An 18,517-nucleotide genomic window follows, 5' to 3' on the forward strand; every position below is an offset into this window, starting at 1 on the left:
AGGTTTAGGTAGGGGCCCTGAAAATCTAGAGCAGGAAATCTTATAATGAGAGGAAATGATCGGATAAAGGCTAGAGAAGAGCTAGCATAATGTTATTTACTTAAAAGGAATTAATGAATTAAATAAACCAACTCTCTTTTTTTCTGAGACATCCTTTCTGTATGCCAAAACTGGATTAGAAATTACTGTAAGGTGTTAACATGAAGGCAGAAGGTAATGCTGTTCAGAGACAGAGAAATAAAGTGTTTGGAAAATTGTGTCTTAGGGCACCAAGAGAAATAACTAATGACCTATAGTTGATTATTATTGAGATATCCGAGGATTAAAGAAAGCTGAGTCAGGGAGGGCTTGGAAGGTAAATGTCTTAAAGCCATCAAGGAAGAAAGCCAGGCAATTATCATTCAATTCTTGCTACACTGTTAAAATTGAACAAAATGTAAAAATATATGATCTATAAATGTGTAAAAGACAACAAAAGCAGAAAGAAAAATAGTTCAGAACTTGGGACTGGAAAAATAATACAAGGTTTGTTTTTTCTGAGTTTTAAAATCCTAATATACAAAGTAATTTGCAGGAGAGATGACCTTATCTAGTTAATTAAAAATACAAGGCCTCCGATTGAACTTGAAAGTTAGTGATGAAACTCATTTTTAGCAGCAATATCTGAGTTTTAAAAATCATCCATATAATCTCATGTTGGCATTGTAAAGTGAGTATTCAGTTGGAGCTGTCTTTCTGGGCTGGTAGATTTAGCAGTGGATGGAGGTTCTAGAGATTCCATAGGTTCTGGAGCTTCCATAAGTCCCTTTCTGTATGACCAGTATAACAACAGACTTACAGATCTACCTTCTTTGTATTGTTTTTTGCCATTGTGTATTGCTTGCAAAATGAGAGGTTAGCACCCCATGGAAGGCTGGGAAGATATTTTTATTTTTTATTTTTTGTTTTTGTTAAGATTTTATTTATTTGAGATCAAGCGAGAGAGAGATCGGGAGAGAGCACAAGGAGGGGGGAGGGGCAGAGGGAGAGGGAGAAACAGGCTCTCCACTGAGCAGGGAGCCCAACTCAATCCCAGTACCCCAGGGTCATGACCTGAGCTGAAGGCAGAAGCTTAACCAACTGAACCACCCAGGTGCCCTGGGAAGATATTTTTAAAGAGATATTTTTATGAATCTTAGTACTTTATACCCTGTTAGAAATGTGTCATGAGGGCAGGGATTTTTCTCTGTTTTGTTCACTGAGTTATCTGTAACGACTAAAATAGTGCCTGATAGATAGGAGATGCTTAGTAAATATTTATTATTGAATGTATAAATGATTGTGTGCATGGAACAGTATTGGTAGTTAAAAGATTTTTTTTTGTCATTACATTGAAAATACGCTGTGGTTCTCTTAAAAGATACTTTAGTATTTTATAGCTTTGTTGTTGTAAGTTTGTTATTATTTTGCATTCTTTTTTCCCTCTAGGAAGTAGCATTTAATGTAAGTACACTTGAAGATTTTGTGAGGGCAAAGACAAATCCTGGGGAAACTGAATAAAGACTTAATACACTTAGATGTTAGTCGAAAGTTTTATTTTCCATTTTCTTCTGTGCAAGTTAGTTACAGGCCTCTCTGCAGCGAGTGGATGTGAGCTGCATTATTACAGTATAGCTGTATAATTGGTGTGGCCCTGTGTGAACCTATGGGATCTGGGGCATGTAATGAGTTAAGCTTTTTCTGCTGAAATGTCAAGAATGCATTTAAATACTTCTGGATTCTTGCCAGACCCACATTACCAAGACTATTCTTTATTTTAGATTCAAATATACAGTAGGTCTGAAGTGCTCAGGCATGCATATTGAATTTCTTTCTGAATGTACTGTAATTCAAAAGGAAACTGTTTTTTGAAGGAAGACAGGTCTTTACACATTACTTATGAATAACTTGCCTCAGATCTTGGATTCTTAATTGAAGATCTGCTTCTGTAGTCTTACTCAGGTAAAACTTATAAAGGACTCCATTATATGGGTATAATCAGATTCTGGATAGATGGTGTCTGTAAATACTGAAGGGATATTTGGATAAGTTATTAGAATTTTAAAATTTTTCTCTTAAGCCATTTCCCAGTATTTTGACAGGTGACAATTATGTAAGATATGGCATTGATGCAGGGACTGAGATGCTGATAATCCATAAAAAGTATTTTCCTATGGCACCATTCACATACTTGTTCCTACTTTTATCTCAGTGGTAATATATGTAAAGAAAATTTTTGTTGTTAAAGAGGGTTCATTAAACTATCCTAAATATGTCCTATGACTAGACAGTGTATTGGACACTTTTTAGAACTTTAGAATTTTTTAAAGTTGTCTTGAGTTTGAAAAAAAAATCCCCTTTTATGGTGATGTTTTTCTTTGACTATACTCACTGATCTAATGCCTCTTACTGGATCTGGCAACCTACAAAGGAGGTTGTCCTTTTGCTGGGCAATGGTTAGGTTTCCCATTTCCTGTTACAAAGTACCTTTCAAGTTCTAACAGTAATGTATTACTTTTCCATATTTAACTATTATCCCAAACTGAATATTTTGTAGCTCCTCTTTAGATAATTTGGGAGATTTTAATAAGGAATAGTGGGTTATTTTGATGTACAGAATACTTTATGTCTTAAAGACTCTTGAACTGTTACAGATTTTTTAATGTTAAAAAAAATCATGACTCTGACCTTTTTTTTTTTTTTTAATATTGCAGACTAGATATCTTCACATCCTCTGTTACAACTTCGGAGTAGAAACCCACCAGCAGAATAAATATGAAGAAAGTTCTTTCTGGCTTAGGTAATACAAACAAAATTAGTGAATGTGAATTTAGGGATATCATCATACAGTTAAGTAAATACTTACTATGTGGTACTTTGTCAGTTTAAACATTCTCTGACTTCAAATGCCAATATGCTAAATTTATTTATTCCTTTAATATGTGTTGTTTATTCTTACATGTTGTCTAGGAAAATGTATTCTATTCTTAATAAAACACAAGACTATGTTTTTCTTTCATTCCTCCTTCATATCTCCATCAAGAATATGAATTTTTTGGGACACCTGGGTGGCTCAGTTGGTTAAGCGTCTGCCTTCAGCTCAGGTCATCATCCCAGGGTCCTGGGATTGAGTCCCTCATCCGGCTCCCTGCTCAGCGGGGAGCCTGCTTCTCCCTCTGCCTGCCGCTCTCCTTGCTTGTGCACGCTTGCTCTCTCTCTGACAAATAAATAAATAAAAAAAAGAATATGAATTTTTCTTTTACTTTGTTACATATTGCTCTCTGCCAACCCCAGAGTATACGGGTGGATGGGTGAAGAGTAGGATCAGGATCAGCTAAAATTGTTATTATTGAATGATTCTGCTATTTTAATATCAATAAGTGTATATTTAGCACTTACTGTATGATCAGTATTATACTAATATTTGTACTATTGTATTGAATCTGGAAGTATCAAGGGAATAATGTAAAAATGTAGCAACTATATGCAAGAACCCTGTCTTTCACTGAACACTTAGGCACAGCACAGGTTCTGACACATAGTAGATATTCAATAATTGCTAGTTAAATGAATTCATGTGAAAAATGTATTTTTCTGGAGATGTCACATAAGGTACTTTGAACATCAGGGGATTATGGAATAAAATATATCAAATCAATTCACTAAATGTTTCTCCATTGTGAGTATAGGGTTAGTTCTAGTTATTTGGAGATACTCTCAGGGTTAGTTTAACTGTTGTGAAAATTACATTTGCCATTAATGAAATAAATGCAAATATGGTCTTTGAGATTATAGTAATCACAGGTATATATATCCCTAACAAAATATTTATGCAAATAACTTTTTTATGTAAAAGCCTTTTTTTTAAGATTTTTAAAAATTTATTTGCCAGAGAAAAAGCACAAGCAGGGGGAGCAGCACAGGGAGAGGCGGGCTCCCTGCTGAACAAGGGGCCTGATGTGGGGCTCAATCCCAGGACCCTGGGATCATGACCTGAGCTGAAGGGAGACGCTTAATAGACTGAGCCACCCAGGCGTCCCTGTAAAAGACTTTTTAGAGCCTAAAGATTGATCAAACTCTATGAAGAACTATGCCTAGCAGAACAGGCTTATAAAGTTATGAGTTCTACTTGACTCAATTTAGAATGTTTCACACAAGTGGAATATACCTGAAGTTATTATAAAATTGCATTTTGGGCGCCTGGGTGGCTCAGTTGGTTAAGCGACTGCCTTCGGCTCGGGTCATGATCCTGGAGTCCCGGGATCGAGTCCCGCATCGGGCTCCCTGCTCAGCAGGGAGTCTGCTTCTCCCTCTGACCCTCCCCCCTCTCATGTGCTCTCTCTCTCTCTTTCAAATAAATAAATAAAATCTTTAAAAAAAAAAATAAATAAAATTGCATTTTAATAAATTGAATTATTTCATATATAATCAAAGGAGCTGAGTAGTTTAGCACAGGTTTTACAACAGGTTTCGTTTAAATGAATCTTTTTGTAAAGTGAATGATAAGTGAGTTTTGTTACAGGATTTGGCAGTATTGGGGGGTACAAAGTTTATGGCATCAACCTATCAAAAAACTAGTATGCCAAGAAGACAGGGATGAGGAGGACAAAAGAAATTTAAAAAAAAATACCCCCCCCCCAAAACATGCTGGTGCCATGGGTGGCTTCTGGAAGCTTAAAACTGTGGAGGTAAGCTTGAAGTTTATGCCAAGAATAAGGGGGAATGTTTTCTAGGAAATGGTCATAAGAATAGGCTGAGGCTTAAAGTGGCATATGTAGGCCATTTTCACATATACCATGGGTTGTTGACATCTGTCGTTATCATTTTTAGAACACCTTACAGAAGAAAAATTTGATGGTGACAGGATGATTGACATACATATCATCAGCTGGCTATATCAGATTTTTACTGTATGTTTAGTGGCTATATTTTTAGGAATATCATTTGATCCACAGTCAGATTTTCATCAAAATCTATATTGTAAATTTATAGAGCACCATTATATTTTGAGTCTTTTGTGTTCTTGTCATTAGAATGAGATTAGGGAAACCAGGAAGAACTTAAATTCTAGCTCTAGTTATTATATATGATTTTAATCTCTGCCTGATTATATTTTCTACCTCTTTTGGGGATATAAAAATATCTTGGTGAAGTATTTTCAAATGCCCTGAAAAATTACATTTTAATGTGTTTTAAAAGAGGCAAAAATAATTATCAATGTTATTAACAGTAGGAATTTTAGCACAGTGGATAGTTTTTCTAGTATTAGATCAACTCAATCAAAATTTGAGTCATCTATGACATCAGGGTGAAACTGGTAATATTGTGATACCTACTTTTTAGAATTACTGTACAGCTTAAATATGTTGATGCATGTGTTGTAGAGTGTTCAATATCTTGCTTGGGAAACAGAAACTGGTCAGTAAATGGTAGCTGTTGCTGCTATTTCTAGGTGATATGTTTGCTCTTTACTGTAAATGAGCACTAATGTGGCAAGTCCACTAGTTTAGTTCTAAACTTTATCACAGTGAAATCAAACGTGGATTACCTTTGACTTCCCAGGTAACTATATTATAAAGACAAACACCCACATTTTCTGTCATACTGCTTATCTTTGGAACAGTTTATCTTTGTGCTTTAATTATCCGTGTATTAAGACTATTGGGAGCAGTTGGTGGTACTGTAGAAATGAATAGCTGCTAATTAAACATCCGTCTCTGTAAATTTTACACCAGAAGGAGGCAATGGAGAGTGTACTTTCTACAGGCTTAAGTCTTTTGTAAACAGTGAATATCTTAAGGTAGAGGTTATATGCAGTTTGAAAGTACCCGTTCAGTCTTAAAAGGAAAAACTCCAGTTTTACACAAATGATAACATATCAAAATTGCTATAGTATATTAGAATTTTGTTGAAATAGAAGCCTAGAACATAAGAGAGTGGTGGTGGGTATTGTTTATAAAGCTCTTTTCTGTCCCTCAGTTCTTGTTAACAGATCTCACTCACTCAGTTCAGGACCTTTTTCAGTTTTTGTCTCCCCCTGCCTTTTCTTTTGCTAAGAAAAGTTCATGAACAGCTGCTGTTCTTGCTTTTTTCTACCACACTCTTTTGATCACGTCCCCTTATTAGAGATGCCATGGATTAAGAGAAGGCTGCTGTAATTATGAATGGAATTGGGAATCCTTTAGCTTACTTTACTGTAGGCATCAGGGTACCTGCCTCGATGTATTCAATGACAAATTTAGTTAGGACTCGTCTCAGACCTTTGAAATCAGAATGCTAGTATTGGAAATATATTTAAGAGGTTTTTTGTTTAATAAGACGCATTTTGGGGGGCACCTGTCTGGCTCAGTTGGAAGAGCATGTGACTCTTGATCTCAGGGTCACGGGTTCAACCCCTACATTGGGTGTAGAGATTACTAAAAAAAGAAATAAACTTGCTGCCCCTCCCCTTTTGTAATTCTTGCTATATTGAGCTCTTCTGTCTGCTCCTAGCAGAAGACAAGCATAAGTAGATGGGAAGAGATTAGTGATATAGAACTTTCTTTCTTCACAGTCTAGGGGATTTCAGTTGCCCTGGTGGCGTTTAAATTTAGTCTTTATCTTTTAACGTCCTAATAATTGGGACATATATTATGCTGAATTTGGCTTTTTATAAAAGATATACAGAAATTGCACAGTAACAAATTAGTATTCTAAAAGAAGCACTTGTAAACCAAACAAATACAAGTAAGTCTAACTCAAACGGCTTTGGGGTTACATTGATTTACTGCAGAGATTTTGCAGATTTTTTTCTCCCTGGGAGGAAAACGCCTTAATCGCAAAACCTTAGTCATATCCTTAATCACGGATGATTTTTCTTTTATTTCTAGTAGTTCTAATTCAACTGTGTTACTTGGAGCTACTGACTGGTACACACTTGGGAGGCTCACTTTTTTCCTTTTGCTGTAAGAAGACCTATTTTGTAATTGTGGCAAATTAAATTTAGGGGAGAACAGTTAAAATGAAAGTGATACAGTAAAAATGTTTAAAATTTCTTCGCTGATAAAAGAAGTTATATGTGCTAATTATGAAAATTTAAATATTACAAAAATATATAATGTGTTAAGTAAAAGTCCTTTGTAATCCCACATTCATAAATGCTCATTACTAACATTTTACTTTGTTTTTTTAAAATTTTTTTCACAGACAGTTTTTAAAAGGTCTTTTAATATGTTAAATGACAAGGAAGACATGAGAATCATTGAAATGCATTTGGAGGATTTTAGGAATTGAGGAGTTTTTTCAAAATGGACTGTAAATAAGGAAAATTAATGGAACAAAACCAAGCCAAAGACTATACGTAGGACAATTCCTAATTGCTGATCTCTTGTTAGAGACAGTGAGATAAATTGGGAAAATGACAGAAGACATTTGAATTGGACAAAATCATGGAGAATTGGATAAAACCCTGAAGGTGTTCTATAAAAAATAATCTAATTGATCTTAATAAATGAAATAAAAATGACCCTACTTTCTTTGACCTACAGGTCAGAGACTGCTTAAAGATTCCTGAAGAGTCCTTTGTAGGTTAAATTGAGAATATTTCTCAACTCCTTGTGTGAGAGCTCTGTGCTGCCTTTTCCCCTTCAGAATCCAAAGAAAGCACGATTTCTTCAGCATCCTTCTGAGACCATAATTACAGTTTATATTTTCTTTAAAAAACTTCCCAACCTAAACTTAGTGTTGCTAGATTTTTTGGATGTGAATAAATAATTGGGTAGACGGTATATTAGAGTAGGAATAATTTTGGAGCGCCTCTTCTAACACTACTTTTAATTTCTCTAAAGTTAATCTAAAACCTGCCTCAGTTGGTAGCTAATGTGAGTTAGGAATAGTTTTTACCCTGCACGTAGTATCCTCAAGTGAAGTGTGTCTCTTTCCTGCCTCTATAAAACTTCTTGTATCTCTCATTGAATGAAAAGAGGAGAATTCAGCAAAAATTATACTACTGTTTTCTTTTTTTTTTTTTTAAAGATTTTATTTATTTATTTGAGAGAGAGAGAATGAGAGAGAGAGGGCACATGAGAGGGGGGAGGGTCAGAGGGAGAAGCAGACTCCCTGCTGAGCAGGGAGCCCGATGCAGCACTCGATCCTGGGACTCCAGGATCATGACCTGAGCCGAAGGCAGTCGCTTAACCAACTGAGCCACTCAGGCACCCATATACTACTGTTTTCTAAATTTATAGCGCTTAGAGTTAGCGAACCAGATTATGTAAGTTCCATGTTGGGTTTAAAATAGGTATTATGTTTACAATAGGGACAGTATTTATGAGGTATTTTTATTTATCACTGCCTAGTCTTTATTATGGTTATATATAGGAATATATATCACCAGAGGTCTTTTTTTTTTTAAAGAAGATTCTACCTTTTTAAGTAATCCCTACACACACACACACACAGGTGGGGCTCGAACCTACAACCCTGAGATCAGGAGTTGCATGCTCTACTGACTGAGCGAGCCATGTGCCCCACCAGAGGTCTTCTAATAAGGAAATAACAAAGGAAATATAAATATGTTTTCTGCACAAATATTAATGATTCACTGTATGAGCCCAGGGGAAATTTGTATCAGTTTCAATGCTACTTAATGCTCATCCCTTTATTTTCCCTTTGTTCTCAGCCCAAGACCTTGAGAATTTGACAATATTATTTATAGTCAGGCAATGTGATCTAAGGAATGATCACAGAGCTAGCAGTAGAAAATCTGTTACTAATCAATTGTGTGACCTCGGGTCACTCACCTAATAATGTGCTGCAATGTCTATCTGAAAAATGGGTACAGTATTATCTGTGTCACAGGCTTGTAATAAAGATGCCATAAGGAACATAATAGGACTTTGAAAAGTTAAGGGTATTACATAATCATAGACTGTGATAAATTATTAACTATAAAAATCATATGCAAGACCTATTTTAATGGTAAATGGAATGTATTAGCACCATCTTGTGGAAATATAATGAATTGTATAACAGCAGTTTTAACAAGATAATTTACTAAAGCTAACACTTAGAGCTGTAAGATTCTTTACAGATCTAGTTCAGTAATTTAGAAACTGTGTTCTCTGGTGCTCTCTGGTTCTGCCAGAACAGCTTTTCAGAATCTCCATTAAGGGAAAAAGGAGATGTAGCCACAATTCTCTAACACACCCATCTTGATTCAGAGAAGTTAGGCATTAATTTTGGTAAGTAGTATGTCGATGCAAGATTTTGTTTGAAAAAAGTGATTCACTTGCTTGCAGTTTAAAAATGACTGGTATAGATCAATTTCATCTTGTATAGATAGGGAAGTGTACATTTAGAGAGATTTATACAGTGGCACCTAGTTGGGACCCTAGATCTCCAGTCTTTTAGGAATAGTCTTTCTCCAAAGTTCAGTAATGAGGTTCCCTCTTTGATTCCTGATTTTGACTAGTATGAGTCTTCTCTCTCCTTTTCTTGGTCAGTCTAGCTAAAGGTTTGTCAGTCTGTTGGCTTTTTTCAAAGCATCAACTTTTGCTTTTATTGGTTTTTCTCTATTGTTTTTCAGTTATTTCATTTAATTCCCGCTGTAATCTTTATGACTTTTCCCGTCCATGCTTGCTTTAGATTTAGTTTGCTCTTTCTGTTCCATTTTCCTAACATGGAAGGTTGAGATCTTACTTCTCTTTTAATATTGTTATAGGTATAAAATTTCCCTTAACCATTGTTTTCCATCCCATAAATTTTGGTATGTTGTATTTCCCTGTTCACTCAGCTCAAGGTATTTTCTAATTTCTCTTGTGATTTATTCTTTGACTCACTGGTTATTTAGGAATGTGTTGTTTAATTTCCACTTAACTTCTTGATTTCTAATTTAATTTCATGTAGGTGGGGAACATACTTTCTATAACTTCAGTTCTGTTAAATTTACTGAAGCTTTTTAATATGTTCTATTCTGAAGAATGTTCTCTGTGCATTTGAGAAGAGGGTGTAGTCTGCTATTATTGGGTGGAGTATGATATAGATGTCTGTTAGGTTAGTAGGTATATAGTGTTGTTCAAGTCTTCAGTATCCTTTTTGATGCTCTGCCTAGTTGTCCTGTCTGTTATTGAAAGTGGGGTATTGGGCGCCTGGGTGGCTCAGTCGGTTAAACGTCTGCCTTCAGCTCAGGTCATGATTCCAGGGTCCTGGGATCAAGCCCCACATCGGGCTCCCTGCTCAGCGGGAAGCCTGCGTCACCCTCTCCCACTCCCCCTGCTTGTGTTCCTGCTCTCACTATCTCTCTCTCTGTGTCAAATAAAGAAATAAAATCTTTAAAAAGAAAAAAAGAAAGTGGGGTATTGAAATCCTCTGCCGTCATTGTTGAGTTATATATCTTTCCATTCAATTTTGTCAACTTTTGTTTATGTATTTTGGGGGCTCTCTTGTTAGGTTTATATATGTTTTTGTTATATCTTACTAATGGATTTGCTCTTTTATCATTTTAAAATATCCCTCTTTATCTCTAGTAACATTTTTCATCTTAAAGTCTATTTTGTCTGATATTAGTGTAACCACTCTAGTGCTCTTAGGTTGCTGTTTACATGGTATGTCTTTTTCCATCCTTTACTCTCAACCTCTTTGTATGTTTGAATTTAAAGTGTGTTTTTTGTCAGGGTGCCTGGGTGGCGCGGTTGGTTAAGCATCCGACTCTTGGTGTCAGCTCAGGTCATGATTTCAGGGTTGTGAGATTGTGCCCTGCCTCAGGCTCCATGCTCAGTGCGGAGTCTGCAGAGTTTCCCCCTCCCCCTCTGCCCCCCACCCCTGCGTGTGAGCTCTCTCTCTAATAAATAAATATTAGAAAAAAATAAAGTGTGTTTCGTGTCAACAGCATACAGTTGGATCTTTTTAAAAAATCCAGCCTGAAAATCTCTGCCGTTTGATTTTATTGTTTAATCCATTCAGCCTTTTCATGTTGATAATTGTTGGATTTATATCTGACATTTTGTTTTTTGTTATGTCATGTCATGTCTCATGACTACCTGTTCTTTCTTTTCCTCCTTTACTACTTTAAGTGAATATCTTTTCAAAATTAATTTATTTTTTGTTGTGGTAATGAATATATACAACATAAAATTTGCTATTTTAATTATTTTAAGTGTATAATTCAGGGGGATTAATTACATTCCCAGTGTTGTTCGACCATCATTGCTATCAATTTCAAAAACTTTTTTTATCACCTCAAATAGAAATTCCTTAACTTTTGGGGCGCCTGGGTGGCTCAGTCATTAAGTGTCTGCCTTCAGCTCAGAGCATGGTCCCAGGGTCCTGGGATCGAGCCCCACATCGGGCTCCCTGCTCAGTGGGAAGCCTGCTTCTCCCTCTCTCACTCCCCCTGCTTGTGTTCCCTCTCTTACTGTGTCTCTGTCAAATAAATAAGTAAAATCTAGGAAAAAAAAAAGAAATTCTCTAACTTTTGAATGCTAACTCCCCATTTCTCCTTCCCCCTTCCCCGGTCCCTGATAATCTCTAATCTCCTTAATATCTCTGTGAATTTGCCTATCTTAGATATTTCATGTGAGCGGAATCATACAATATTTGTCTTTTTTTGTCTGGCTTATTTCACTTAGGAGAATATTTTCAAGGATCATCCATGTTGCAACATGTATGAGAACTTCATTCTTTTTTTTTTTTTTACCAATAATTTACTTTATTATGGTAAAATATACATAACATAAAGTTTACTACCATTTTAACCATTTTTAAGTGTACAATTCAGTGGCATTAAGTATACTCACAGTGTCGTATAAACATTATCACTGTCTATTTCTAGAATGCTTTCATCCTAAACAAATTCTGTACCTATTAAACAATAATTCCCCAATCCTCTCACCCCTGGTAACCTGTATTCTACTTTCTATCTCTATGACTTGGCATTTTCTAGGTTCCTCATATGAGTAAAGTCATACAATATTTGTCCTTTTGTGTTTGGCTTATTAACATGTTTTCAAGGTTTATCCATGTTGTGGCATGTACCAATATTTCATTCTTTTTATGGGTGAATAATATTCCATTTTATAGATTTAACACATTTTGTTTATCCATTCAGCACGTGATGAACACTTGAGTCGTTGCCATCTTTTTTTTAATATTTTATTTATTTATTTGACAGAGAGAGGGGAAGTGGTTCAAGTAGGGGGAGCGGCAGGCAGAGGGGGAGAGAGGCAGAGGGAGAGGGAAGCGCAGGCTCCCCACCAAGCAGGGAGCCCGATGTGGGGCTTGATCCCAGGACTCTGGGATCATGCTCTGAGCTGAAGGCAGACGTTTAACCGACTGAGCCACCCAGGCACCCCTCCATCTTTTTTGTTATTATGAATAATGCTACTATAAACTTTGGTGTATAAGTATCTGCTCGAGTCCCTGCTTTCACTTCTTTTGTATGTATACCTAGGAGTAGAATTGCTGGGTCTCATAAATGGATATCTTATAGTATACCATTTAAATTGGTTAACAGTTTTTAAAATTACATATTCTTCGTGTTATTTTCCTTATGGTTGTTCTAGGGCTTACAATATACATCTTAATTTATTAGAAGTTACTTCAGATTTATATTAACTTCCTACTGAAAGAAGTTTTACTTCTATATAGCTATTCCCTATTCTCTTTTTTTGCTATTATAATTATATAAGTTATGTCTATATATGTTTAAAAACTCAGTAATATGTGGTTATAATTATTGCTTTATATAATCTTATGTATTTTAAAGAAGACGAGAGAAAAAAGGAGAGCATAAATATTTTTATAGAATCTTTTTATATATTAGCCTTCTCATCAGTTTTGGTTGTCTTTGTTTACTTCCTATAGATTTAAGTTACCATTTGGTGTTATTTCCTTACACTAATTATAACTTTATTCCCACCCACTTCTTTGTGTTGTCAGAGTAAAAATATATTACATATACAATGCCCCAACAATAAAGTTTTATAGATATTTATATAGTTGCTTTTTAAATAAGGAAGGAAATGAGAAGAAATATATAATCATATTGTCTTTTATAATTATCTAAATAATTACTAACACTTTTTTTCATATGAATTCACATTAATGTTTGGTGTCATTTGCTCTCAGCTTGAGGAATGTTCTTTCGTATTTCTTGTAAGGCAGCTCAGCAAGAAATTCTCTCAATTTTTGTTTATCTGGGAATGTATTTAGTCTTCTTTTGAAAAATAGTTTCTCTAGATACAGGATTCTTAGTTGACAGTTTTTTCTCTTTAAGCACTTTAAATATGTCATCTCTGCTTTCTGGCACCCATTATCATGTGATGAAGAGTTAGCTGTTAATCTTGTTTCCTTTGAAATGATGAATCATTTTTCTCTGACTGCTTTCAAGATTTTCTGTTTATCTTTGACTTTCAGTAATTGGAGTATGATGTGTCTGGGTATGGATTTGTGTGTGCATGTATGTGTGATCCTAGTTGGAGCCCATTAAGCTTCTTGGATGTGTAGATTATTGTTTCCCCTCAAATTGGGAAGTTTTCAACCATTATTTTTTTGAATATATTTTCTATTTCTTTCTCTTGCTTCTCTCCTTCTGGTACTCTCATGCATATGTTGTTGTGCTGTATGATGTCCCACACGTCTTTGAAGGTCTGTTCTTTTTTTCCACTCTTTTTTTCCTGTTTGTTCCTCAGATTTGTATAATCACTACCAATCTATCTCCAAGTTTATATATTCTTTTTTTGCCGGCTCAAATCTACTATTGAGCCTCTCTAGTGAATTTTTCATTTCAGTTATTGTACTTTTCAACTTCAGAATTTCCACTTGGTTCTTTTTTATAATTTCTGTGATTTAATTGTTATACTCTTATTCTCTATTTGCATCATTGTTATCATACCTTCCTTTAATTCTTTAAATATGCTTTCCTATAGTTCTTTAAACATATTTATGATAGTTGCTTTGAAGTATTTTTCTACCAACTGTAACATCTGGGACCTCTCAGAGGCAGTTTCTATTGCCTTCCTTTTATCCTCTGTATAAGTCCACTTTACTGTTTTATTGCATGTGTTGTAATATTTTGTTGAAAACTAGACATTTTGGATAATATCTTGCAGCAAGTCTGGATACCAGTTTCCCACCTTTATGGAACTTATTATTATTTTAATTGTTTGGTCATTTATTTATTTGGTTATTTGACTGGACTAATCCTGTGAAGTTTATTTTTCTCACAGTGTGTGACCTCTGATGTTCCTGCTCAGGGTTTTTCCCCTTGTTTTTGTCTTTTTATGGCTTTCTAGGCTTCACCTCGCATCCACATAAGCCACTTGTTGGTCAAGGGTTGTGTTTAAGGTCACTTAACCAGTTAGATATTCACCCTTTCTTGTTGGATGTGTATTTGTCTTAGAGGTTTCACAGTTCAGTGAATTTATTATTTTACCCTGCATTAGCCAGGGGCTAATAGCTAGTAGGTTCCCTTTCTGATCATGCCTGAGAGGGCAGCCTTGGGCATGTGCACAATCTCTCAGACCGCCCAAATATGCGTGCAATTTGGTTTCTTAAAACAAACATGTTTTTTAGAGCAGTTTTAGGTTTACAACACAGTTGAGAGGAAGGTACAGAGATTTTCCACATATCCCCTGATTCCGCACATTCATAGCCTCCCCACTAATCAACATTTCTCCCCAGAATGGTACATTTTTTTTTTTCTAAGGATGAACTTACATTGACACGTCGTAATCCCCCAACTCTAGTTTACCTCAGGGTTCACTCTTGCTGTTGTATATTCTACAGGTTTAGACAAATGTATGATGACATATACCTACCATTATAGCATTTTAGTGTCATACAGAATAGTTTCACTGCCCTAAAAATCCTCTGTGTTCTGCCTCTTCATCCCTCTCTTCCCCAAACTCTGTCAACCACTGATCTTTTTGGTCTCCATAGTTTTGCCTTTTCTGGAATGTCATATAGTTGGAATCATACAGTATGGCTTCAGATTGGCTTTTTTCCCTTAGTAATAATGATTTAAGTTTCCTCCATGTGTTTTCTTGTCTCGATAGCTCATTTATTTATTTATTTATTTTTAAAAGATTTTATTTATTTATTTTTGGGGAGAGAGAGAGAGAGAGAGAGAGAGACCATGAGCGGGGTGGGGGGGGAGCAGAGGGAGAAGCAGGCTCCCCGCTGAGCAGAGAGCCCAACACGGGACCTGATACCAGGACCCTTGGATCACGACCAAGCCGAAGGCAGATGCTCAACTGACTGAGCCACCCAGGCACCTGATAGCTCATTTATTTTTAGTGCTGAATAATATTCCACTGTCTGGATGTACCATAGTTTATTTGTCCATTTCCCTACTGAAGGACATCTTGGTTGCTTCCGGTTTTGTCAGTTACGAATAAAGCTGCTATAAATATCCACATGCAGATTTTTGTGTGGATATAAGTTTTCCATTCCTTTTGGTAAATACCAAGGAGTGTGATTGCTGGATCATATGGTAAGCATATATTTAGTTTTATAAGGAACCACCAAACTGTCTTGCAAAGTGGCTGTACAATTTTGTATTCCCACCAGCAGTGTATGAGAGCTCTGTTACTCCATATTCTCACCAGTGTTTTAGACTTAGTGTTTTAGACTTGGGCCATTCTGATAGGTATGTATTGGTATTTAATTTTTGTTTTAATTTGCATTTCCCTTATGACATAAGATGTGGAACATTTTTTCATAGGCAAATTTATTTGCCATCTGTACATCTTTTTTGGTGAGGTATTTGTTAAGAACTTTGGATCATGGTTTAATTAGGTTGTTTGTTTTTTTACTGTTGAGTTTTAAGAGGTTCTATTTGTATATTTTGGATATCAGTCCTTTATCAGATGTGTCTTTTGCAAATATTTTCTCTGAATCTGTGGCTTGTCTTCTAATTCTCTTAATATTGTCTTTCACAAAGCAGAAGTTTTTAATTTTATTTTTATTTATTTATTTGAAGATTTTATTTTTAAGTAATCCCTGCATCCAACATGGGGCTCGAACTTACAACTCTGAGATCAAGAGTTGCATGCTCTACCAACTGAGCCGGCCAGGCATCTCAGAAGTTTTAAATTTTAATGAAATCTAGCTTATCAATTATTTCTTTCATGGATTGTTTCCTTGGTGTGTTGTATCTAAAAAGGCATCACAGGGGCACCTGGGTGGATCAATCGGTAGAGCATGTGACTCTTGATCTTAGGGTCATGAGTTCAAGCCCCACATTGGGCATGGAGCCTACTTAAAAAAATAAATAATAAATAAATAAATAAAAAGGCATCACAATACCCAAGATCATCTAGGTTTTATCCTATGTTATCTTCTAGAAGTTTTATAGTTTTGCACTTTACGTCTAGGTCTGTGTTCCATTTTGAGTTAGTTTTTGTGAAAGATGTAAGGTCTGTGTCTGGATTCTTGGATGTCCAGTTGTTCCAGCATCACTTGTTTTTTTTTTTTTTTTTTTATTTATTTATTCATGAGAGACAGAGAGAGAGAGAGACAGAGGCAGAGGGAGAAGCAGGCTCCCCGCGGAGCAGGGAGCCCGATGCGGGACTCGATCCCAGGACCCTGGGATCACGACCTGAGCCGAAGGCAGACGCTTAACCGACTGAGCCACCCAGGCGTCCCCCAGCATCACTTGTTGAACAGATGGTCTTTGTTCTGTTCTGTTGCCTTTGCTCCTTTGTCAAAGATCAGTTGAATGTATTTATGGGGGCTCTCTATTCTGTTCCACTAATCCATTTGTATTTTCTTTAGCCAATTCCTTGATGACTGTAATAATGTACTGTCTTGATTGCTGTAGCTTTTTAAAAAGATTTTATTTACTTGAGAGAGAGAGCACAAGCAGGGGGAGGGGCAGAGGGAGAGGGAGAAGCAGACTCCCTGCTGAGCAGGGAGCCCGATGTGGGGCTCGATCCCAGGACCCTGGGATCATGACCTGAGCTGAGGGCACACGCTTAACCAACTGAGCCACCCAGGTGCCCTGGTTGCTGTAGCTTTATAGTAAGTCTTGAAATTGTGTAGTGGCAGTCCTGTCCTGCAATATTATGTTGACTGTTCTCATCTCTTGTCACTCCATAGAAGCTTTAGAATGTTGAACCAGTCTTGCATACCTGAGATAAATCTCACTTTGTCATCATGTATAGTTTTTTAAAATTGTATTTTGGGTTTGATTTGTTAATATTTTATTGAGGATTTTACATTCATGTTCATGACATATATTGGTTCATAGTTTTCTTGTAATGTCTGACTGGTTTTGGGTATTATTAGGGTAATGCTGGCCTAATAGAATGAGTTAGTTAGGAAGTATTCCTTCTGCTTCTATTCTGAAGAGATTGTAGAGAATTGGTATAATTTCTTCCTTAAATGTTTAGTAGAATTTACCAGTGAACACATCTGGGCTTGGTGCTTTCTGTTTTGGAATGTTGTTAATTTTTTATTCAATTTTCTTTGATATCTATGGGCCTATTTAGAGTATTTCTTTTTTTTTTAAGATTTTATTTGTTTATTTGAGATAGCGAAAGAGAGAGAGAGAGAACGAGCAGGGGTGGGAGGGGCAGAGGGAGAGGGAGAGGCAGGCTCTCCACTGAGCAGGGAACCCGACGTGGGGCTCGATCCCAGGACCCCGGGATCATGACCTGAGCTAAAGGGAGATGCTTAACAGACTGAGCCACCCAGGTGCCCCTAGACTATTTCTTTTTGTGTGAGTTTTGGCTGCTTGTATTTTTCAAGTAATTGGTCCATTTAATCTAGGTTATCAAATTTGTGGGCATAGAGTTATTTATAGTATTTCTTTATTACCCTTTTAAATTTTCATGGTATGTGTTGTGATGTCCCCTCTTTGATTTCTGATATTAATAGTTTGTGTCCTCTCTTTTTTTCTTAGTTAGCCTGGCTGGAGGCTTATCAGTTTTACTGATTATTTCAAATACTAGTGGTTGGTTTCATTGATTTTTCTGTGTTTTTTTTTTTTTTTAAGATTTACTTCTTTGAGAGAGAAAGAGAGAGCACACGTGCACGAGCATGTGAGTGAAAGGAGGGGCACAGGGAGAGGGAGAGGGAGAGAAGCAGACTCCCTGCTGAGCCCAGAGCCCAACTCAGGCCCATCCCAGGATCCTGAGATCATGACCTGAGCCAAAATCAAGAGTCCTTGGCTTAACCAACCAAGCCTCCCAGGCACCTCTTGATTTTTCTCTATTGATCTCTTTTGATTTCTTGTTTTAATTTTATGATTTCTGCTCTAATTTTTCTCATTTTTTTTCATTCTGCTTTCTTTGGATTTGATTTGCTTGTCTTTTTCTATTAAGGTGGAAATTTAGATTATTGATTTTAGATTTTCTTTCTTTCTTTTCTGATATATATTCAATGATATAAATTTTTCCCTAAGCACTGCTTTTGCTGCATCTCACACATTTTGTTAAGTTGTGTATTCATTTTCATTTAGTTCAAAGTATTTTTGAACTTATTTTGAGATTTCTCCTTTGACCCATGTGTTATTTACAGA

General features: G+C 36.1%; 1 protein-coding gene across 1 annotated transcript in view; it reads left to right on the forward strand.

Annotated features, from left to right (window-relative positions):
• TEX11 (testis expressed 11) overlaps positions 1 to 18,517 on the forward strand; it is a 299,675-nt gene that overhangs the window by 73,561 nt on the left and 207,597 nt on the right. The window contains exon 9 of the mRNA XM_078065032.1: positions 2,733 to 2,818. Coding sequence (XP_077921158.1) covers positions 2,733 to 2,818 — 86 coding nt within the window. The remainder of the gene's footprint in view (positions 1 to 2,732; positions 2,819 to 18,517) is intronic.

The sequence above is a fragment of the Halichoerus grypus genome, chromosome X (assembly GCF_964656455.1).
Source record: "Halichoerus grypus chromosome X, mHalGry1.hap1.1, whole genome shotgun sequence".
NCBI classification, from domain to species: domain Eukaryota; kingdom Metazoa; phylum Chordata; class Mammalia; order Carnivora; family Phocidae; genus Halichoerus; species Halichoerus grypus.